The sequence below is a fragment of the Lissotriton helveticus genome, chromosome 7 (genome assembly GCF_964261635.1).
Source record: "Lissotriton helveticus chromosome 7, aLisHel1.1, whole genome shotgun sequence".
NCBI lineage: Eukaryota > Metazoa > Chordata > Amphibia > Caudata > Salamandridae > Lissotriton > Lissotriton helveticus.
The window spans coordinates 30460406-30484296 of NC_136068.1; the positions used below are offsets into that span (position 1 = coordinate 30460406).

At 44.7% G+C, this 23891-nt stretch overlaps 1 protein-coding gene across 1 annotated transcript in view; it reads left to right on the forward strand.

Annotated features, from left to right (window-relative positions):
• Positions 1-23891, forward strand: part of LOC144768903 (cell adhesion molecule CEACAM1-like) — a 235468-nt gene that overhangs the window by 121915 nt on the left and 89662 nt on the right. Inside the window, exon 5 of the mRNA XM_078652916.1 lies at positions 14892-15209. Within this exon, the coding sequence (XP_078509042.1) occupies positions 14892-15209 (318 nt within the window). The remainder of the gene's footprint in view (positions 1-14891; positions 15210-23891) is intronic.

Below are 23891 nucleotides of genomic sequence, written 5' to 3' on the forward strand. Positions count from 1 at the left end.
GAAAAGGGGGTGGTGATGAACAGAGTGTCTGAATTAAGCAGACCACTCTTACCCAGTCCAAAGATCAGGGCTTGATCCATCACCGTTATTTAGCTCACTGCCCCATCCCAGCTCAGAACCTGGCTATATGCAAATTAGTCTGTCCCTGGCCCAGTGCATCATGGGAACAGGGCAGACCAAACTACCAAGCCAATTCTTCACCAGAAAGGAGACAAGCTACCGGGGACCGGTTTCTGGCATTTCAGCCTCGTCGGCCCGGCTTGCTTGAATCCTGATGGAGCAGTGAGCAAGGGACTCATGTCTGAGTATACCCTGCCACACCTACAGTGGCCAAAAACGATTCAGAAAAGGGGGTGGTGATGAACAGAGTATCTGAATTAAGCAGACCACTCTTACCCAGTCCAAATATCAGGGCTTGATCCATCACCGTTATTTAGCTCACTGCCCCATCCCAGCTCAGAACCTGGCTATATGCAAATTAGTCTGTCCCTGGCCCAGTGCATCATGGGAACAGGGCAGACCAAGCTACCAAGCCAATTCTTCACCAGAAAGGAGACAAGCTACCGGGGACCGGTTTCTGGCATTTCAGCCTCGTCGGCCCGGCTTGCTTGAATCCTGATGGAGCAGTGAGCAAGGGACTCATGTCTGAGTATACCCTGCCACACCTATAGTGGCCAAAAACGATTCAGAAAAGGGGGTGGTGATGAACAGAGTGTCTGAATTAAGCAGACCACTCTTACCCAGTCCAAAGATCAGGGCTTGATCCATCACCGTTATTTAGCTCACTGCCCCATCCCAGCTCAGAACCTGGCTATATGCAAATTAGTCTGTCCCTGGCCCAGTGCATCATGGGAACAGGGCAGACCAAACTACCAAGCCAATTCTTCACCAGAAAGGAGACAAGCTACCGGGGACCGGTTTCTGGCATTTCAGCCTCGTCGGCCCGGCTTGCTTGAATCCTGATGGAGCAGTGAGCAAGGGACTCATGTCTGAGTATACCCTGCCACACCTATAGTGGCCAAAAACGATTCAGAAAAGGGGGTGGTGATGAACAGAGTGTCTGAATTAAGCAGACCACTCTTACCCAGTCCAAAGATCAGTGCTTGATCCATCACCGTTATTTAGCTCACTGCCCCATCCCAGCTCAGAACCTGGCTATATGCAAATTAGTCTGTCCCTGGCCCAGTGCATCATGGGAACAGGGCAGACCAAACTACCAAGCCAATTCTTCACCAGAAAGGAGACAAGCTACCGGGGACCGGTTTCTGGCATTTCAGCCTCGTCGGCCCGGCTTGCTTGAATCCTGATGGAGCAGTGAGCAAGGGACTCATGTCTGAGTATACCCTGCCACACCTATAGTGGCCAAAAACGATTCAGAAAAGGGGGTGGTGATGAACAGAGTGTCTGAATTAAGCAGACCACTCTTACCCAGTCCAAAGATCAGGGCTTGATCCATCACCGTTATTTAGCTCACTGCCCCATCCCAGCTCAGAACCTGGCTATATGCAAATTAGTCTGTCCCTGGCCATGTGCATCTTGGGAACAGGGCAGACCAAACTACCAAGCCAATTCTTCACCAGAAAGGAGACAAGCTACCGGGGACCGGTTTCTGGCATTTCAGTCTCGTCGGCCCGGCTTGCTTGAATCCTGATGGAGCAGTGAGCAAGGGACTCATGTCTGAGTATACCCTGCCACACCTATAGTGGCCAAAAACGATTCAGAAAAGGGGGTGGTGATGAACAGAGTGTCTGAATTAAGCAGACCACTCTTACCCAGTCCAAAGATCAGGGCTTGATCCATCACCGTTATTTAGCTCACTGCCCCATCCCAGCTCAGAACCTGGCTATATGCAAATTAGTCTGTCCCTGGCCCAGTGCATCATGGGAACAGGGCAGACCAAACTACCAAGCCAATTCTTCACCACAAAGGAGACAAGCTACCGGGGACCGGTTTCTGGCATTTCAGCCTCGTCGGCCCGGCTTGCTTGAATCCTGATGGAGCACTGAGCAAGGGACTCATGTCTTAGTATACCCTGCCACACCTATAGTGGCCAAAAACGATTCAGAAAAGGGGGTGGTGATGAACAGAGTGTCTGAATTAAGCAGATTACCCAGTCCAAAGATCAGGGCTTGATCCATCACCGTTATTTAGTTCACTACCCCATCCCAGCTCAGAACCTGGCTATATGCAAATTAGTCTTTCCCTGGCCCAGTGCATCATGGGAACAGGGCAGACCAAACTACCAAGCCAATTCTTCACCAGAAAGGAGACAAGCTACCGGGGACCGGTTTCTGGCATTTCAGCCTCGTCGGCCCGGCTTGCTTGAATCCTGATGGAGCAGTGAGCAAGGGACTCATGTCTGAGTATACCCTGCCACACCTATAGTGGCCAAAAACGATTCAGAAAAGGGGGTGGTGATGAACAGAGTGTCTGAATTAAGCAGACCACTCTTACCCAGTCCATTAATCAGGGCTTGATCCATCACCGTTATTTAGCTCACTGCTCCATCCCAGCTCAGAACCTGGCTATATGCAAATTAGTCTGTCCCTGGCCCAGTGCATCATGGGAACAGGGCAGACCAAACTACCAACCCAATTTTTCACCAGAAAGGAGACAAGCTACCGGGGACCGGTTTCTGGCATTTCAGCCTCGTCGGCCCGGCTTGCTTGAATCCTGATGGAGCAGTGAGCAAGGGACTCATGTCTGAGTATACCCTGCCACACCTATAGTGGCCTAAAACGATTCAGAAAAGGGGGTGGTGATGAACAGAGTGTCTGAATTAAGCAGACCACTCTTACCCAGTCCAAAGATCAGGGCTTGATCCATCACCGTTATTTAGCTCACTGCCCCATCCCAGTTCAGAACCTGGCTATATTCAAATTAGTCTGTCCCTGGCCCAGTGCATCATGGGAACAGGGCAGACCAAACTACCAAGCCAATTCTTCACCAGAAAGGAGACAAGCTACCGGGGACCGGTTTCTGGCATTTCAGCCTCGTCGGCCCGGCTTGCTTGAATCCTGATGGAGCAGTGAGCAAGGGACTCATGTCTGAGTATACCCTGCCACACCTATAGTGGCCAAAAACGATTCAGAAAAGGGGGTGGTGATGAACAGAGTGTCTGAATTAAGCAGACCACTCTTACCCAGTCCAAATATCAGGGCTTGATCCATCACCGTTATTCAGCTCACTGCCCCATCCCAGCTCAGAACCTGGCTATATGCAAATTAGTCTGTCCCTGGCCCAGTGCATCATGGGAACAGGGCAGACCAAACTACCAAGCCAATTCTTCACCAGAAAGGAGACAAGCTATCGGGGACCGGTTTCTGGCATTTCAGCCTCGTCGGCCCGGCTTGCTTGAATCCTGATGGAGCAGTGAGCAAGGGACTCATGTCTGAGTATACCCTGCCACACCTACAGTGGCCAAAAACGATTCAGAAAAGGGGGTGGTGATGAACAGAGTGTCTGAATTAAGCAGACCACTCTTACCCAGTCCAAAGATCAGGGCTTGATCCATCACCGTTATTTAGCTCACTGCCCCATCCCAGCTCAGAACCTGGCTATATGCAAATTAGTCTGTCCCTGGCCCAGTGCATCATGGGAACAGGGCAGACCAAACTACCAAGCCAATTCTTCACCAGAAAGGAGACAAGCTACCGGGGACCGGTTTCTGGCATTTCAGCCTCGTCGGCCCGGCTTGCTTGAATCCTGATGGAGCAGTGAGCAAGGGACTCATGTCTGAGTATACCCTGCCACACCTATAGTGGCCAAAAACGATTCAGAAAAGGGGGTGGTGATGAACAGAGTGTCTGAATTAAGCAGACCACTCTTACCCAGTCCAAAGATCAGGGCTTGATCCATCACCGTTATTTAGCTCACTGCCCCATCCCAGCTCAGAACCTGGCTATATGCAAATTAGTCTGTCCCTGGCCCAGTGCATCATGGGAACAGGGCAGACCAAACTACCAAGCCAATTCTTCACCAGAAAGGAGACAAGCTACCGGGGACCGGTTTCTGGCATTTCAGCCTCGTCGGCCCGGCTTGCTTGAATCCTGATGGAGCAGTGAGCAAGGGACTCATGTCTGAGTATACCCTGCCACACCTATAGTGGCCAAAAACGATTCAGAAAAGGGGGTGGTGATGAACAGAGTGTTTGAATTAAGCAGACCACTCTTACCCAGTCCAAAGATCAGGGCTTGATCCATCACCGTTATTTAGCTCACTGCCCCATCCCAGCTCAGAACCTGGCTATATGCAAATTAGTCTGTCCCTGGCCCAGTGCATCATGGGAACAGGGCAGACCAAACTACCAAGCCAATTCTTCACCAGAAAGGAGACAAGCTACCGGGGACCGGTTTCTGGCATTTCAGCCTCGTCGGCCCAGCTTGCTTGAATCCTGATGGAGCAGTGAGCAAGGGACTCATGTCTGAGTATACCCTGCCACACCTATAGTGGCCAAAAACGATTCAGAAAAGGGGGTGGTGATGAACAGAGTGTCTGAATTAAGCAGACCACTCTTACCCAGTCCAAAGATCAGGGCTTGATCCATCACCGTTATTTAGCTCACTGCCCCATCCCAGCTCAGAACCTGGCTATATGCAAATTAGTCTGTCCCTGGCCCAGTGCATCATGGGAACAGGGCAGACCAAACTACCAAGCCAATTCTTCACCAGAAAGGAGACAAGCTACCGGGGACCGGTTTCTGGCATTTCAGCCTCGTTGGCCCGGCTTGCTTGAATCCTGATGGAGCAGTGAGCAAGGGACTCATGTCTGAGTATACCCTGCCACACCTATAGTGGCCAAAAACGATTCAGAAAAGGGGGTGGTGATGAACAGAGTGTCTGAATTAAGCAGACCACTCTTAACCAGTCCAAAGATCAGGGCTTGATCCATCACCGTTATTAGTTAGCAGCGTGGGGCGCCTGTCGGCATGCTGTGATAATGAATTTCTTTGTTTTTACATGCTGCGCAGCAGTTGATCTGCTGTTCGATATGGCTTTAGGTCAATAAAAAATGCTCTATGGCGTGGTCTTCAATCAGCAAAATGCAGGAAAATACAGTTTGTAATGTTATTTATTCACAATTTTAAAACTTGAATAAGGCAACATACATACTACTCAGATATTAGCAATCAATTATCGACGTTTCGGTCCCCCGTTGTTCTATACAATCCTTGGGACCATCATCAGGACGGACAAGTTGCACTTCAATATCAATAACTTCCAGCCGGAAGTCAAGATCCTCCACAGTACTCAAGATTCCACTTATCTGCAAGAAACACGAATGTCTTTGATTTAATGGCGGGGCTCCACGTTAGCGTATCAATCGCTTCAAATATGAGTCTCTCCGCGTTCCGTATATCTGCTCTGCCGGTATCAATCAGGCGAGTACTGATTGATACCGGCAGAGGAGATATACGGAACGCGGAGAGACTCATATTTGAAGCGATTGATGATGGTCCCAAGGATTGTATAGACCAACGGGGGACCGAAACGTCGACAGTTAAACACTGTTTCGCAAATATGTTAATCATCTGTTTGAACGTAGAATGGGTTCATTGATATTCTGAAAAGAATGCGATATATGGTCTTTTCATTAGTTCATATAAAAGAGCGAAAAGTGTTGTATACTACTGATAATTGATTGCTAATATCTGAGTAGTATGTATGTTGCCTTATTCAAGTTTTAAAATTGTGAATAAATAACATTACAAACTGTATTTTCCTGCATTTTGCTGATTGAAGATCACCGTTTGGTGACTGAATTGTATCTGTTGAAGTATCGAGAAATAAATCCTGTGAGGACTTTATGTTTTGTAATTGATAATACCCAGTCCTTACGGGAATATTGGGTAGCTCTGTCCTATTTAAAAACTATGGCGTGGTCAGCATTGATGGTGCCATATCACTTTTTTTTAATACTTTGAGCCATGTTGCAAAGCAGCTCGACTGCTGTACAGCATATTAAAAAAAACATTAACAAAGTCAATAGATTTTCACATAAGCAAAACCAATTCTTGTTTTATTACGTTTTAGCGCGAGTTTGAACAGTTTTTAAAAGTGTTTATGCCACTATCTGTTTTAGCTCAAGTTCATTGCCTTCCAAAGTGCTGATCTTGGTGGTTGAATCAGACTAATCTCTCTTCCATGTCATCTTCATTTGGTGCCACATATGAGCTGATATGCACACACAGAAGAACTTATTTTTCTTTTGAGCCTTGTCACACCCAGGCAAGAAAGCATATCAAGAATTCATCATTTGCGGACTGATTATTCATAGTGCTGTTTGGAGAGCCCAGAGGACTGATCCGCGTATCACTTCAAACACCAGCCAGCATGTGCTTCACTCTCCGGTTCCCGAACATGGTAGATGTATACCCACGCCACGGGGAGAGCTTGGAGATGTTGCAACTGCAATGTTCTCTCCCGAAGCTCACCTCTCCACCCCCTAAGGCATCATTGGAGCCACTTTACGTCTTACAGTGGCTCTGATCCCACTATGGTACTACCCTGAATAATTTCTGCCAGTATAACCCCCAGCATTGGCATTGCCTAGGTCACTGGGTAGGGCTGATTGGAAGTACCGCGGCAGACACCAGCTGCATATGGGTGAGCGCGTATATACCACTCAAAAGGGTGGGTGGTGGGATGTGGGTGGGCAGTCCCCTCAGCTCATGCTGCGCTAGTTGGTTATGTTGATTCTAGGCAGTCACAACGCTTCTTCCCATATTTACAATCTGTGGCCTGATGCTTCAATGAGCACATGGCGGCAGGAAACGGCTCAGTAGGTGGAAAAAGAGGGCACAAAGCGGGAGCGGAATGTAGTGGCTATCTGGAACCTCAGCAGACCATGCCCACCTTTCTTCAACTAATAATGCACTCTAATTGGTAATGCGTACAGCAAATACACCATAACATAAATTAGAATAACATATAAATCATATGTGCATGCTTGGCATCTGGCCTGTTCTCATTGATGCATTCTGCTGAATGGGCTATAGCTATAAAGGTTTTTTAACTTCTGGCAGCATATTTTATGCCAAAGATTAAGTCAAAACCCATATGTCATTTGAAGCTAGAGCAACATTCTACACCTACATCAATGAATTCGATAAGTAGACTTTCGGTCCTTGCATTGACTTCAGAGTAATGACTAATGACTACCTGGGCATCTGTGGCTGAAGTGGATGGTTTGTATATGTACCTTTTTCCATGCCTAATGCATCTCCATAGTTTGGAAATGTATTTCAGAGACTGTTCATTATTTTGTATACAAATTAAAAACAAAGTACTTGTCCCGTGAGTCTTTTTAGGAGTCTGCTGTTCTGTCCACTGCAATCTCAGGTTATTGTTATTGTTATTGTTAACTACAGCTTATATAGTGCCAAATCACCGTCAGGTCTCAAGGCGCTTTTGACAGAGAAAGCTATACTGGCAGAATAGAAAGGTACGTAAGGTAGGGGCATTAAGCAGTGCATAGGGCTTCTCTAAACAGAAGTGTTTTTAAAGATTTCCTAAAATACAGCAGGTTTGATTCCTTGCGAAGAGACTCTGGAAGTTTATTCCAAATCTGTGGAACCACCACTGAAAAAGATCTGCCACCCTTCGTTGCTAATTTAAAACGGGGACAAGACAGCAGTTGGGTGTTTGAAGACCTTAATGATTGTGTGGGTTTGTAAACTCCAAGGCGTTCTTTAATGTAAGCAGGTGCTTGACCATAGATTGCTTTATGGGCAATGCATAAACTTTTGAACTCCACCCGTTGTTTTATGGGGAGCCAATGTGCTTACATAACAGTGGGGATGCATGGGCGCGTCTCGGTAGCCTAAAGATCAGCCTAGCTGCATCGTTCAGAACTACTTGCAGCCTATTAGTCAATGTTTTTGGCAGACCCAAATACAGGGCGTTCCCATAATCTAATCTGGAGATTATTGTGGCGGAGACAATTGTACGAAGCGTGGAGGAAGAAAGAAGAGGGACTAGCTTACGTAGCTGTCTGATTAAATTAGTACAGGTCCCAACCACAGAGGAGATCTGGCTAACCATTGACAGCTCATGGTCAATCTTTATGCCTAGACTTTTTACAGTAGAACAAGGTTTAGGGGTCGGGCCAGGGTCTTGAGGCCAAAACAAGTCACCCCAAGGAGACGCCTCGGTTGAAACCACCAAGACCTCAGTTTTGTCTGGGTTGATCTTCAACGAATTCACTGTCATCCAGCTCACCGTATGACTGAGTATTTTTTGGGCATGGGTCTGTGCAGATGCCGTGTTGTCAATACTAAGTAACAACTGAGTATCGTCGGCATAGTTAAAAGTTCTACAGCCCATGCTTACCAGGGAGTTGATTAAGGGCTGCAGATAAAGGTTAAAAAGGAGTGGGGTCAAAGCAGATCCCTGAGGGACTCCACACTTCAAGATATCCAAATCAGATATACAGTCTTCCAATTGAATCATTTGAGATCTTCCGGAGAGAAAGGATTTGAGCCATTTATAAGCTATATCTTGTATCCCGAAAGCGGCCAGTCTGTCCAGAAGCAGGGTATGGCTGACAGTATCAAATGCCGCTGACAGGTCTAATAATATCAGGGCACTTGGTTTCTTACTGTCAGCCATACCTCTAAGCTCATCCAGCACCGAAAGCATCACTAATTCGGTGCTGTGATGCCCCCGAAATCCTGCTTGACGCTCCTGGAGTAGATGGTGTGACTCCAGGAATTATGAGAGAGATATCAGAACATGTTGTTCCAAAATCTTGGACAGGAAAGGTAGCTGAGATATTGGCCTAAAGTTTTTTGGGTCAATGGGGTCAGCCCCCAGCTTCTTTATTAGGGGCCTAACTCATGCTTCTTTAAAACTGGATGGAAGCTGGCCAGTATCTAATGATTTGTTTAGTAGGGAGACAAAATGACTCTCTAGAATAGGAAGCGCCATGCGAAAAATGCTAGGGGGACATGGGTCTGCAGGTGAGCCTGACTTAGTTCGATTCATAAGCTGTCCCAAGGCTATAGAATCAATCAAAGTGAACTTAGAAATGGTGTATTTAGGCAAGGGGACTTGGGGATCGGGAGAGAAGGAGTGATTACTGGAGGTATTCTTGATGTCATTAAGAATAGTTTGTACCTTGTCAAGAAAGTAGTGTTGAAAGGTGTTACAATCAATCGAAGAATCAGATTATTCTATTTTCTTGCTCAACTCTGATAAGATCTTAAAGGTTTCTTTCTGTACATTCTCCGCGTTGTTAATTCGGGATTCGTAGTATTCTGCTTTTGCTGACCGAATACAAGTCTTGTACAGTTTAAGAAATATCTTATAATGATCCCTATCTATGGGATCATTTGTTTTCCTCCAGTGTCTCTCTAAAAGGCGGAGTTTTATTTTGTGTTCCCTCACGAAGGATTAAACCATGGAGCTCCTTTCACCGTTCTATTTACCTTTTGATTTCTTTCAGGTGCAATTTGATCAATGGCCTGACTGAGATTTTGCATTACATTAGCATAATCCTGATCAAGATGCCCCTGCATATTATCTAACTGTAGATTTTTAAGAACGGTGTCCGGTTTCTGAATCAATTTTCCTCCATTGACGAACTTTTTAAAATTTTAAGGGTAGAGGTTGAGATAGATAACCATCTATAGGGATATCGCAATTTATCAGGTAATGGTCTGACCATATGCAGGGTAGGATACCTGTTAGAGCTACAGCCTGATCAGACGTCCAAATAAGATCAAGAGTATGACCTTTGATATGTGTGGGTGCCTCTACTAACTGTTTGAGGCCATGTGTGGTCATAATATTTTCCAACTGTCGCGTTGCCCCATCCTTGTTCAATTTGTCCCAATGGACATTAAAATCTCCTGTTATTAAGACCTTTTGATAACGTGTACAAATATCTGAAATGATGGGGGTCAGCAAGTCACTAAACAAAGCGGTGGATTTTGGGGGACGATAAACTGTAAGAATGACAAGGCAGGTATTTCTCAATGTAATCTTCACACCAAGTATATCCGCTAAATCAACAGTTTCAGCCATTAGTTTTGTAACCATAAGATGTTTTTTAAACAGAATTGCCACACCACCCCCTCGGGCATTATCTGCCCGATTATGCCATATAGCATCATATTCATTTGGGAGGGCGGCAATAATATCGGGTAGAGAGCTGTCACCCAACTATGTTTCAGTAAGAGTTAGAATATCAATATCTTCATCTTGAAGAAGAGTGAAAATTTCAAGATGGTGTTTTTGTAATGATCTGGTATTCAGGCTGGTTAGCCTCAGGCTGGGATGAGGCACCGGCATACTCCTATTAGTGCACCGGATACCTGACTCTTTTAACTTGGTCAGAGTGGATGGAGTTAAGGAAAAAGTGCTAGAGTCTAACTGATGTAGCTCAGGTGAGGTGTATGTCAGTCGACAAACAGGGGGATAGGGCCTAGTGCCCGATTGTGCGCGGACGGGCGCAGACGGGCAGGACTCTGGCACGACTCCGGCGCAGGTCCGGCGCGCCCGCTGTACGTGTCCGCTGCGCGGAGGCATGACCGTCCCCTTTTATGCGCCACTAGAGCGCGTCCCCGAAAAGCCCACACCCAATATGGCCTCCGTCGATCCCACGCCAAACCAGGAACCAGCCCTCGGCGTCAATGCTCGGCCGAGAGCGGTCCGGTGGCGAAGGGAAGGGGGGAGAGATCACAAAGCACAAGGGAGTCTCAGGACAACTAAAAACTTATTAAATCAAGTCACAATAAAGCTTATTGAATCAAGCACATATTAAAACGCGTGATTTTTAAAAAGCGCAAAAGTGAAAGAGAAAGACCTCCCGGCTTCCGCCTCAGGAGGGGGAAAAGTTTGTTCTGTCAAATCAGTCAGTGGGCTCTCTAATCCCCTTTTATGCGCCACTAGAGCGCGTCCCCGCAAAGCCCACACCCAATATGGCCGCCGTTGATCCCACGCCAAACCAGGAACCAGCCCTCGGCGTCAATGCTCGGCCGAGAGTGGTCCGGTGGCGAAGGGAGGGGGGGAGAGGTCACAAAGCACAAGGGAGTCTCAGGACAACTAAAAACTTATTAAATCAAGTCACAATAAAGCTTATTGAATCAAGCACATATTAAAACGCGCGATTATTAAAAAGCGCAAAAGTGAAAGAGAAAGGCCTCCCGGCTTCCGCCTCAGGAGGGGGAAAAGTTTGTTCTGTCAAATCAGTCAGCGTGCTCTCTAAGCCCCTTTTATGCGCCACTAGAGCGCGTCCCCGCAAAGCCCACACCCAATATGGCCGCCGTCGATCCCACGCCAAACCAGGAACCCGGCGTCAATGCTCGGCCGAGAGCGGTCCGGTGGCGGAGGGAGGGGGGGAGAGGTCACAAAGCACAAGGGAGTCTCAGGACAACTAAAAACGTATTAAATTAAGACACAATAAAGCTTATTGAATCAAGCACATATTAAAACGCTCGATTATTAAAAGGCGCAAAAGTGAAAGAGAAAGACCTCCCACCTTCCGCCTCGGGAGGGGGAAAAGTTTGTTCTGTCAAAAACATCTGGTGTCACATCTGTGTGTTTATTTTCCTTTCTCTATGATTTTGTCCCTGTTTAGGTCTCGCTGATCCAACGTGCATACGTTGCTCTGCGAGAGTATAGTAAGGGACTTTCAAAAGTGCTCCCAAAGACTGCAGGCGGATGAGGTACAGTGCATGTGCGCCGGGCGCGCGCATCATTTGTCAGCCTGCAGCCATTGGGAGCACTTTCTCGGCTTCTTTGATGTTCTCAGTGAGCCGCGTGGCCAATGAGCACACCAAAGCGGCCGCGAAAGTGCTCACCATTTGCCACCCCCTCCCTTATCCCTCTTCCTGCTTGTTCCCCCTTAATGTTGTTGCCTTTAGTTTTTTTGTATTTACCTGTAAAAATAAAAAATACATTGTTTGATCTCTTCATGGTTTTGTTTCTAAACTCTATCTATCCATCTATCGGACTCACTCTATCTATCGTCCTCACTTTATCTATCTATCTATAGATCACCCTCACTCTATCTATCTATCGCCCTCACTCTATCCATCTATCTATCGCCCTCACTCTATCTATCTATCTATCTATCTATCTATCTATCTATCTATCTATCTATCTATCTATCTATCTATCTATCTATCTATCTATCTATCTATCTATCTATCTATCTATCTATCTATCTATCTATCTCCCTCACTCTATCTATCTATCACCCGCCCTCTATCCATCTATCGCCCTCACTCTATCTATCGCCCTCACTCTATCTATCTATCTATCTATCTATCTATCTATCTATCTATCTATCTATCTATCTATCTATCTATCTATCTATCTATCTATCTATCTATCTATCTATCTATCTATCTATCTATCTATCTATCGCCCTCACTCTTATCTATCTATCGCCCTCACTCTTATCTATCTATCGCCCTCACTCTATCTATCTATCTATCTATCACCCTCACTATCTATCTATCTATTGCCCTTACTCTATCCATCCATCACCCTCACTCTATCTATCTGTCTATCTATCTATCGCCCTCACTCTGTCTATCTATCGCACTTACTCTGTCTATCTATCGCACTTACTCTATCTATGGCCATCACTCTATCTATCTATCTATCTATCTATCTATCTATCTATCTATCTATCTATCTATCTATCTATCTATCTATCTATCTATCTATCTATCTATCTATCTATCTATCTATCTATCGATCGTCCTCATTCTATCTATCTGTCTATCTATCTATAGCCCTCACTCTATCTATCTATCGCCCTCAATCTATCTATCTATCTATCTATCTATCTATCTATCTATCTATCTATCTATCTATCTATCTATCTATCTATCTATCTATCTATCTATCTATCTATCTATCTATCTATCTATCTATCTATCTATCTATCTATCTATCTATCTATCTATCTATCTATCTATCTATCTATCTATCTATCTATCGCTGGCCCTCTATCCATCTATCGCCCATACTCTATCTATCTATTGCATCACCACAGCATCACTCAGCACCACCACAGCATCACTCAGGGGCACCACAACATCACTATGCGCTACCACAGCATCTCTGAACGCCACAGCATCACTCGTCGCCACCACAACATCACTCAGCGCCACCACAGGATCAATCTGTTCAACCATTCAACAACAACTGGTTCAAATATGTTCTCTAAATGTTTCAAGCTTTATTACAAATGTCACAAAAAGATGTTAATATTTCACTTCTGTTCTTGGATTTTCTTCACAATAAAATACACTGAACATAATCTTCACAAAAGTTATTTACAAAATTTTAAGCTATTGCCATTATAAATTACAATAACTTTTATTTCAGTATTAATTATTTAAAAAAAATTAAAAGTCATTGTGTTTTGTAATATCAATACATCTAAGTCACGTAAATACAACACATATCGCATTACAAATGCTATAGGTGTCACATTTGCGAAAGTTAAAACTATTGGCATTGTAAATGACAAAGCTATTAATTTGGCTATTTTCAAAACCAACACATAAATAAAAACTTTGTCATTTACAATACCAATAGCTCAAACTTTCCTAATGCGAGACCTATTGCATTGCAAATGCTTGTTTTAAGTTGGCAGGTCTGGCTCTGCTTTTTCTGAGATTAAGTTGGCAGGTCTGGCTCTGCTTTTTCTGAGACCGGAAGACAATCTCCACTACTTCATTCTTATGTGCAGTGAAAAAGAACAGAGACAAGACCGTCTGAGGGTAACATACACTCTAGTAGCCAATCAGGGGGCGGCTCTCTGAGTGTGGGACGGATAATAAAGTATGTCTGATTGCTGCTATTTATTGTTTTTGCTGGTCGATTAAAGCAGTGGTTGCTTCAAATATCTTTTACCACCATATTATGAAATGAAGATTCAGATTTTTGTTGTGCTGTGGTTGTTGAGTTGTGGTACATTTTGCTGTGTTGTTCCCCGTCATGGCTTAGTTGTGTTATCATGTCCTTTTGTGTGAAGGATTGTATGATACACAGTTTTTACATACGTCAACAAATACTTCTACATTTCCAGCCAAAAGCAGCATGAGCCTTTAAAAATCAAGTTACAAAGCCACAAGTTGTGGTGGTGAAATAGTGCTTCTCCTGCTTCTGAACTAAGTTGAAAGTCAGCCCAAAACTGGGCTTTGACTTCCTGTTTAAAGTTCTCTTGTTCTGGGACACCCCCAAAACTGAGAAGTTGTAGAATCAGAATGAGGTTGAGATAGAGGGACAGAGGGCATTGTGTGGACTTAATAAAAGATAGAGAGGGGCAGGCAGCAGTGGAGAGTAAGTGAGAAGAGAGATGCAGGAAGAACAAGGTCAGAGACAGAGAGTTTAGGGTCAGATACTGATGGTGTCCCACTTGATATGTAAGTACTTGTCCTGGTTTCTCTTTGCATTCTGGTTTTTGTAGTTTTGCATTATCTGATATACATACAAAACTACAAGAAAAGACTGAGTGATCTACTTACATGGGGGAATCCCTCTGGGAAGAGAGAGTAGGAAGCAGTGGGTGAGAAGAGTGAGATGAGGAAACAGGAAATGACGAAAGAGAGAAGCACCAAAGCAGAATGTGAAGGAACACTTGGGAGGGTACAGAAGGACGTGCTGAATGACAAAGAGATAAAAGGGAGTGGTAGAAAACTAAAGTTAACATAAATCAGGTGTGATGAACTTTTATAGTAAAGTTTCTTTTTCTTTGCAGTATGGCGTTTGTTGCTCGGATTGCCTCCCTGTCAGTGTCTTTGTGAGCACCTCTTAGTCTGTGCTATCACCCTGGAAAAGGTTCCCAATCCCTATCACTCTCATAAACACGTTCTCTTTCACTGTCTCTCTCACAGGCCCCTCATTAAACTCTTATTTTAAACTTCACAGGATTACCGGAGGATCCAGGATTTAAGGACAACACCACATTGCCCGTGACCGCAGGACAGCCAGTGGTTCTGGTGGTGAACCTGGTGAGCTGCAGCCGGGTGTCTTCAGCAGGGGTTCTCCCAGCCACCTTCACTTGGTTTAATGGCACATCTAGCGTTGCATCCGGCGGGAGAGTGGAAATCACCTCCAATGCCTCCTTCTCCCAGATGATGATTGCCAATGCGATGGAGAGCGACAGCGGTGACTACGTCTGCAGGGCTGAGAATCTCATGGGTGCGACTAGCTTTTCATTCCGTGTCCATGTCTCTCCAGCACCAGGTAATCTTGAGGGTGGGTCTGTGCAGTGGCTTGGATCACTAAGACAATATGATCTCAGAAAGTGTGGGAGGACATAGGGATTGTTTACCTAAATCACCCACCAGATTCATGGGTGGTACAAGAGACTGTTCCTAGGGGTTCTTGCCCAACGTTTTGCTGATTAAAATGGGATGTTGCCTTATTCAATCTCTGAAGTAGGAATGTACCAGAAAGAATGGCTAAATATATCAATGCCCACCATGAAGACCAGGATGAACAGAAGTTATGGTAAGGTAGCGGGGACCTTTACTCCCTTACAGCTTCCATGTAGGTGGTCACCTCATAGGAGTAAAACACCCCAGACACACAGTAGTTTATTTGTATACTGTACTGTGCCACCCTTGTGTGATCCCCTTAACATTCTACAATCACACTGTCTTGGAGAGAACACTACACACACACACCCTGACATGGGAAGGAGCAGCCATTTCTCCAACCTGTAATTCTGTGTTTTTGGGTGTGTTTAATGTTTTCCTTGATTCATGTGGGGGAGGCAGGATTGTGTACCAGGTGGTGAAGTACTCTTCAAGGGAGGCCATACTCAATAAAGGCCCCTAGACCTTTTAAACTGTGGGTGACAATGGGTGCTGCTGGAGTTTAATGGTGATGGATCAGGAGGGCAGTGATACAACAGATTTCACACAGCAAGCATGCAAAGGAAGCATGCTGTAACTGCTTTAGTGACACGTGGAAGTGGAAGGGTTTTTCTTCCAAGATAGAAAATTCAGCATTTTTACCTAATTGGCAAAAAACCCATTGGTCTTAAATGGGGCACTCATGGAAAAGTCCATTGTTGTCATTGTGTGCCAAGAAAACGTTGAAGAATGTGTTCAAAGCTGCCTTTTAATCACAAATTTCTTAAATTGTGGCTACGTAGCCATGGGAGTGGAAACAATAAAAAAATGGGAATGTAATTTCACATTATCTATTATTGATTAAAATGGATGTATAGTTTCACTTCCATATCCCATTTCCTTCCATTTGCCATCCTGTTGTGTAATCTTATGTTGTATTGTGTTGAGCTGTGCTGTGCTTTGCACTGTGCTCTTATGTTATGCTATGTTATTCTATTCTATGCTATAATATGCTATTTTATATTATGTTATGTTATGTTGTGCTGTGATGTGATGTGATGTGCTATGCTCTGCTCTGCTATATTATGTTATGTCATGATATGCTATGGTAAGTTATGTTATGTTATGTTGTGTTGTGTTGAGTTATATGGTATAATATGTCATGGGCGTAAAATCCGTTCTGTTCGCGGAATTTGTGGATTTTCTGCAATTTCGCAGTCCGCGAATCTCGCGAAATTGCAGAAAAATCCACGAAATCGCGTTTGGGACGGATTTTCAAAAACTGAAGTACATGAAGCACTTACAGGGTTACAGCAGGTGCCCAAGTTGAAGCTAATTTCTTTGTAACCATTTACAAACTGGTTACAAAGAAATTAACTTCAACTTGGGCACCTGCTGTAACCCTGTAAGTGCTACCTGAGCGGGCCTCCAGAGTTGTTGCCTACTTGCAACTATTCTCTGACCCTGCTCTAACCCTCGAAGCAGGGTCAGAGAATAGTTACAAATATGGCACAATGCTCCAGGCTGTCACAAAAATTAAACCACAACAGGAAGCACTTACAGATAAGGAAGCAGGTGCCGGACTTGAAGCTCAAATTCAGTAACACATTAACCAGCCTCTGGTTGAGGCTGGGCAGGTGTGCTTTCTCCCCATAATCTACAGTGGTGAACCAGATGGTGGCAGTGGTGAACCAAAGGGTGGCAGTAATGAACCAGAGGGTGGCAGTGATGAAACAGAGGGTGGCAGTGGTGAACCAGAGGGTGGCAGTGGTGAACCAGAGGGTGGCAGTGATGAACCAGAGGGTGACAGTGATGAACCAGAGGGTGGCAGTGGTGAACCAGAGGGTGGCAGTGATAAACCAGAGGGTGACAGTGGTGAACCAGAGGGTGGCAGTGATGAACCAGAGGGTGGCGCTGCTAAACTGCCCGGGAGCCCTGTGGGTGTGAGCCCTTGCGCTGCTGAGCTGCCCAGGGGTTGTGAGCCCATGCGCTACTGAACTGCCCCGGGGCCCAGTGGGTGTGAGCCCCCGTGCTGCTGAACTGCCCCGAGCCCTCTCAGTGTGAAAATCATTTGTGCTCAAATGCCTGGGAGCCCTCTGGGTATGAGCACACATTGTGCTAAGTGTCCCCTTACCCCCAGTACATGTATACCCGTACCGTACAGCATCATTATGCTCTTGCACAATGAAGTCTGGTGCCTGGATGCTCCTGATCCGTGTAGGTGGTACCACCGTCTGGTGCAGTCAAAATGTAAAGTCATAACTTGCTACACAGCACCAATAAACACGTGTACCCCCTGGCGCATGTACCAGGCGTGGAGCACCCGCATGCCACTGCACCCTACTGCCCAGTTCCAGCATATGCCTGTACGGGGCAGTTTAGTATGACATGGGACATTGTCCAGCAGCAGCAGCTGCATGCGCCTAAACCCACTGAGCAGGATCAGAATGGCTTTGTACCAACACGCGCAGCAGAGCTATCTTGGACATCTGAAGGATTCTGGGGTCCTGTGCCAAACTTATTTTTGCATCCATGAGTTTCCCGAGCGCCATCCCCATGTAGCTCCTGTGACCAGGAGGCTGCTTTCTCCTCATCTGCTGCTCTGCTCGGTCTCTGACCCTTTATAAACAAGATGCATGTGAACTTGCATAGAAACCCCGCCCGTTTGGCCCCATCCACCACACACTAGCGGTATGAAACATCTTCCCGCCCGTCCTCACTATAATGGACAGCTCACTCAAGGGACCTCGGCGCCTTTTGGCGCGCTGGCAAAGTTACAGGCACACGTGGTCACATATTTGTGCAACTGGCACAAAAATCCGCGAGTTCGCAGGAAAATTCGCGAACTCGCGGACTTTTTTTGCAATTTCGCAAGAATTCGGGGACCGCGAATTCGCAAATTTCGCCCGTACTTTATTGTGTATTTGAAAAGCGCACTATGACCCGCGAGGATGTCCTGGCACCGAGCATGTGTGTGTGCCTAGCTCTGCCTGCAGAAGGTTTGGTAACTGAAAAGCCAGGTCTTCAGCTTCCTGCAGAATTCAAGAAGAGACGAGGAGGCTCTGCTGTGAGAGGGAGGTTGTTCCACACTTTAGCAGCGCTTTAAGTGAACACCCATCCTCCTGACCAGGTTCTGTGTATGTGTAGGTTGTGTGCGAGTAAGACTCCCAGAGAACATAGGTGTCTGAGTGGTTGGTGAAAGGATATGCAACTGTTCAGGTAAGTGGGGCCCATGTACCCATGTAGTGCCTTGCAGGTGTGTGTGAGGTGCTTGAATTGAGCAGGTTTGTCTATCAGGAGTCTTCGGAGTTCCTTAAGGAATGCTGTGAGTGTTTTGTAGGATGTAGAGATTGAGTCTGGTTGCTGAGTTCAGGTAGTCTTCCAGTGAGTTGCTCGGTGATCCCGGCATAGAGGATGTTCCCGTAGTCAATTTTGCTGATAACTAGGGTGTGAGTGACAGTTTTTCTGGTGCTGCTTGGGAGCCATGTGAAGATGTTCAACAACAACATCAATTCAATCTTTGTTCAATAAAAAAAAAAAGTTACAAGTTCCAGCCTTTGATACATATCGAGTATATAGTTCAATGTATTAGTCCCAACCCGCACATGGTAGTTACAAGGTTATTACCTGACATCTGTTTTTAAATGTGTCTGAATACAAGGTTCATCGTATAAAACAGCACAATAAAATACCCTAACGGGTAGCATCGTCTTCAGGGTGTGGAAGCAGGATGCAGTGACAGCGTTCACTTGTGTGATTATGTCGATTTTGCTGTTGTTGATTATTCTGATGTTCCTGGTGTGGGTGCTGGGTGTGGGTATGGGTGTGTGTCTGAGTTTGGTTGGCCACCAGTTGGAGTCCCATGGTGAGGTGTTTTTGTTGAAGGTCAACCTAAGACCATTGGCTTCCATCCAGTTGGTGGCTTCGGTCATGCAGGCGGTGAATGTGTTTCTTGTGCTGTGAGTCTTATCTGAGAGGGATATTATAAGTGGTGTTGCCTTGGCGTAGGAGAGGATGTTGATGTGTGCACAGATCGCATTGGTCAGTAGGATCATGTATGCATAGAAGAAGGCGGGACAGAAGTAGAATGTTTGAATACATATTTGTTTTGATTATACAATATAATCATAAAAGAAGACATTAAAACACATAAAATCACAATACATGAATATAAATAATAAAACCAACATGATAAAATAATAATACTTATAAATACAAAAAAAACACCCCAACATGCTGCACCCATCGGGCTCACAGGTTATCATTAAGAATGACAAGCTGTTTGAAAGTAACATGGTGGAAACAGTAAAAGTTTCACAGAACTCACCTTTCAGGCGATGGACAGCACAGAGAGACACATCTTAAAAGCTCAAACAGCAGAGATACTGCTACATTTCCTACAGGCTCGGACCTCAAAGTGAAGCTGCCATAATGTCATAAAAAATCAATTAATGTAGATGTTGAAATGCCACAGGTCAAGAAATGAAGCCAAGATCAGAAAGCACCCTCTATCCCCAAGGGGAAAAAAACATATTAAAGAAAAAACATATTAAGTCTCCCAAACTCATTGCATTCATCATTTCTTCAAACACCAGCTTGCCCACTTTTAGAAATATAAAGACTATGCTATTAAATACAAGTTTTCTATTTGGCTAAATACTCTCAAATGTCCCACAAATATATTTATATATGCCAATTTTAGGGAAAGCAATTTTTCACACAAAAAATATTCGCTGATTTCAGTCATTACACATCTGATTAGTAAATCTCTTTGTGTCACACATGGATGTACGACATTACAACACATGCTTTTACATCGCATGCTTTTACGACGCGGTTTTTACAACGCATACCATTACAACGCATAATGCTTTTAGGCGCTGGATAGTGAATTGTTTAATTTACTATTCCAACTCCAGTCCCCGTGGATAGTAGGGAAGGTGTTGGATAGTACATTAAACACATTCCCTATCCTAGAGCGCCCCCCAGCGCAATGCTGTAATGGTTTGCGTTGTAAAAGTTGCGTCGTAAAGGCACTGCGTGGTAAAAGTTGCGTTGTAAGTGATGTTTCCCGTCACACATTGACAGATTTCCACCTGTGTTCAAATATCACCACCACACAAAAATAATGTCTTGCAAATGGCACGTAGTATCATCACCATTATGCCAGAGTGGTCCTTAGCATGCCATGGAAGCCCACAGGATGCCAAGAATGACCACTATTATGTCTCACCATTGCACCAGGAGTGGCCTCTCACACCATTGTTGAACATGCCATGGATGCCTACAATATGTCAAGGATTATGGACAATATTCTAGCCATGGCATAATGCCGGGGGCACCATTGTGGCATCAAAATACTAAGAGCCTTGGGCATCATTTTATCAGGGATGGGCACCACCTTCTTATGGATACCCACAGTATGCCAGAGATTACCACGTTTATGCAGTGTTGTTTAGTTAATAATGCAAATCCCCAGCATTTTAATAGGATAATGGAAAACATTCTGGACCATGAATGCTAAGGGAGGGGTGAAGGCGGGGCAGGCTAGAGGCGGATGTGGGTGGACTGGGGTGGGGGGGTTGGAGGCACACTAACCACCCTGTGGCGACAGGAGAAAGAAATGCAACACATCACAAACATTGCAAGAGAAGAAATATACCACGTAAAACAAATGTCTACATAAGACGTCATTCCAACCTCAGGAAAGGTTTCTGAATAGTGGGATGTGTTGTCACGTGGAAGGGGAGGCCGCACTCTCCCTTCAACACAATCTTAGAGATGCACTCACAAAGACAAGCATTGGCACACACAATAGAGGAGTTTACCCTGGTGTTTAAACAAGAGGAGAGGAGATCAGGGGAGGTTACATGCCCTTCCCTCAGCCAGAGCTGGAGGACTCACCTGTCAGCAGATTCTAGTTCAATACCAAATCAATCAATAAATCGAGGGTTTGTAAAGCACACCTACTCATGCGTGAGGGTCTCATGGTGCTGTGTGGGAGGGGCTGCTGATCCATCTGGGCGTTGAGGTCCAGTTGCAGTAGCACAGATGCCACCCAACAAACAGACAAAGCGAGCAAGCTGTAACTGTTCTAGTGAAACTTGAGGGTGGAGGAGTTTTTACCTAACTGGCTACAATCCCCTCGGTCCTAAATGGGGCACTCATATAAAAGTCCATTATTTTCATTGTGTTTGTGTGCAGAGACAACTTTAAAGAACCTGTCCAAAGTTGCCTTTTAATCACAAATTTGTTAAAATGCGGCTAAGTAGCCGTGGGAATTAGAAACAAGCACATAACATAGAATAACATATTTATTCATTATAATGGAACAAAGACAAGCAAATGATGTGTAGATGGGACACCTTCCCATGGTTCTATGTACATGTGATTCCAGAAGGAAAGGACCTTAAGGGGCATATTTACTACTTTTAACACAACGCTGATAAGCAGGGGGACTAACCGCACTGCACTGCAAGATAGGAAAGGAGCAGACATACTCCATATTTACACCGATATGGAGCATTTGTGTGTGTGTCATTTCTCTCATTATGCTGACAATGCTGAGTGCCAATGCACACACCCTGGCACCATGGTGCAAGGGTCCCTGTGTTATGGTCAGTATTATTATTGTCCAGAAAGGGACACCATCCTGTGCAAAAATAATCCTGGGAGGCATTTTTCTCTTTCCATGTGTGCTGCAAGTAACAAGAACAAATAAAGATTTTTCTCCTCGTTACGCCTCTGTCGGTAGGGACACAGTTTTGGGGCAAACTCAGGTGAAAATCATGGGCGGATGCATGAGGCCACCCATGCTCCACTAATGGACACATTCCCAAAGTAAAGGAAGGCAGAGGATCCCACAGAACAGATGGAGAATTGTGCAGATAACACTGAGGTTCATACAATTTACGCTGAGGATCTTACAGTTTAGACTGAGGATCGTACAATTTACACAGAGCATCTTACAGTTTACACTGAGGATTGTACAGTTTACACAGAGCATCTTACAGTTTACACTGAGGATCGTACAGTTTACACAGAGCATCTTACAGGTAACACTGAGGATTGTACAGTTTACACAGAGCATCTTACAGTTTACACTGAGGATCGTACAGTTTACACAGAGCATTTTACAGTTTACACTGAGAATTGTACAGTTTACACAGAGCATCTTACAGTTTACGCTGAGGATCGTACAGTTTACACAGAGCATCTTACAGTTCACACTGGGGATTGTACAGTTTACACTAAGGATCATAAAGTTTAAAGTTTGCACAGAGGATCATACAGTTTACACTGAGGTCGTACAGTTTACACTGAGGTTCTTACAGTTTACACTGAGGATCATAACGTTTAAAGTTTGCACTGAGGATCGTCCAGATTACACGGTGGATCGTACCGTTTTCACTGAGGATCATATTGTTTACACTGAGGTTCATACAGTTTACACTGAGGATCTTACAGTTTACACTGAGGATAATTCTGTTTACATTGAGGTTCATACAGTTTACACTGAGGATCATAAAGTTTAAAGTTTGCACTGAGGATCATACAGTTTGCACTGAGGATCATGCAGTTTACATAGAGGAGCGTGTAATTTACAATGAGAATTGTACAGTTTACACTGAGGATCTTACAGTTTACACAGAGCATCTTACAGTTTACACTGAGGATTGTACAATTTACACAGAGCATTTTACAGTTTACACTGAGGATCGTACAGTTTACACAGACCATCTTACAGTTTACACTGAGGATTGTACAGTTTACACAGAGCATCATACAGTTTACACTGAGGATCGTACAGTTTACACAGAGCATCTTACAGTTTACACTGAGGATTGTACAGTTTACACTGAGGATCATAAAGTTTAAAGTTTGCACAGAGGATCATACAGTTTACACTGAGGTCGTACAGTTTACACTGAGGTTCTTACAGTTTACACTGAGGATCATAACGTTTAAAGTTTGCACTGAGGATTGTACAGATTACACGGTGGATCGTACTGTTTTCACTGAGGATCATATTGTTTACACTGAGGTTCATACAGTTTACACTGAGGATATTACAGTTTACCCTGAGGATCATTCTGTTTACATTTAGGTTCATACCGTTTATACTGAGGATCATAAAGTTTAAAGTTTGCACTGAGGATCATACAGTTTGCACTGAAGATCATACAGTTTACATAGAGGAGCGTGTAATTTACAATGAGAATTGTACAGTTTACACCGAGGATCTTACAGTTTACACAGAGCATCTTAAAGTTTACACTGAGGATCGTACAGTTTACACTGAGGATCGTACAGTTTACACTAAGGTTCATACAGTTTACACTGAGGATCTTACAGTTTACACTGAGGATCGTACAGTTTACACTGAGGACCATAATGTTTAAAGTTTGCACTTAGGATTGTACAGTTTAAACTGAGGATCGTACAGTTTACACTGAGGTTCCTACAGTTTACACTGAGGATCCTACATTTTACACTGAGGATCGTACAGTTTACACTGACTATCATTCAATTTACACTGAGGTTCATACAGATTATGCTGAAGATCATA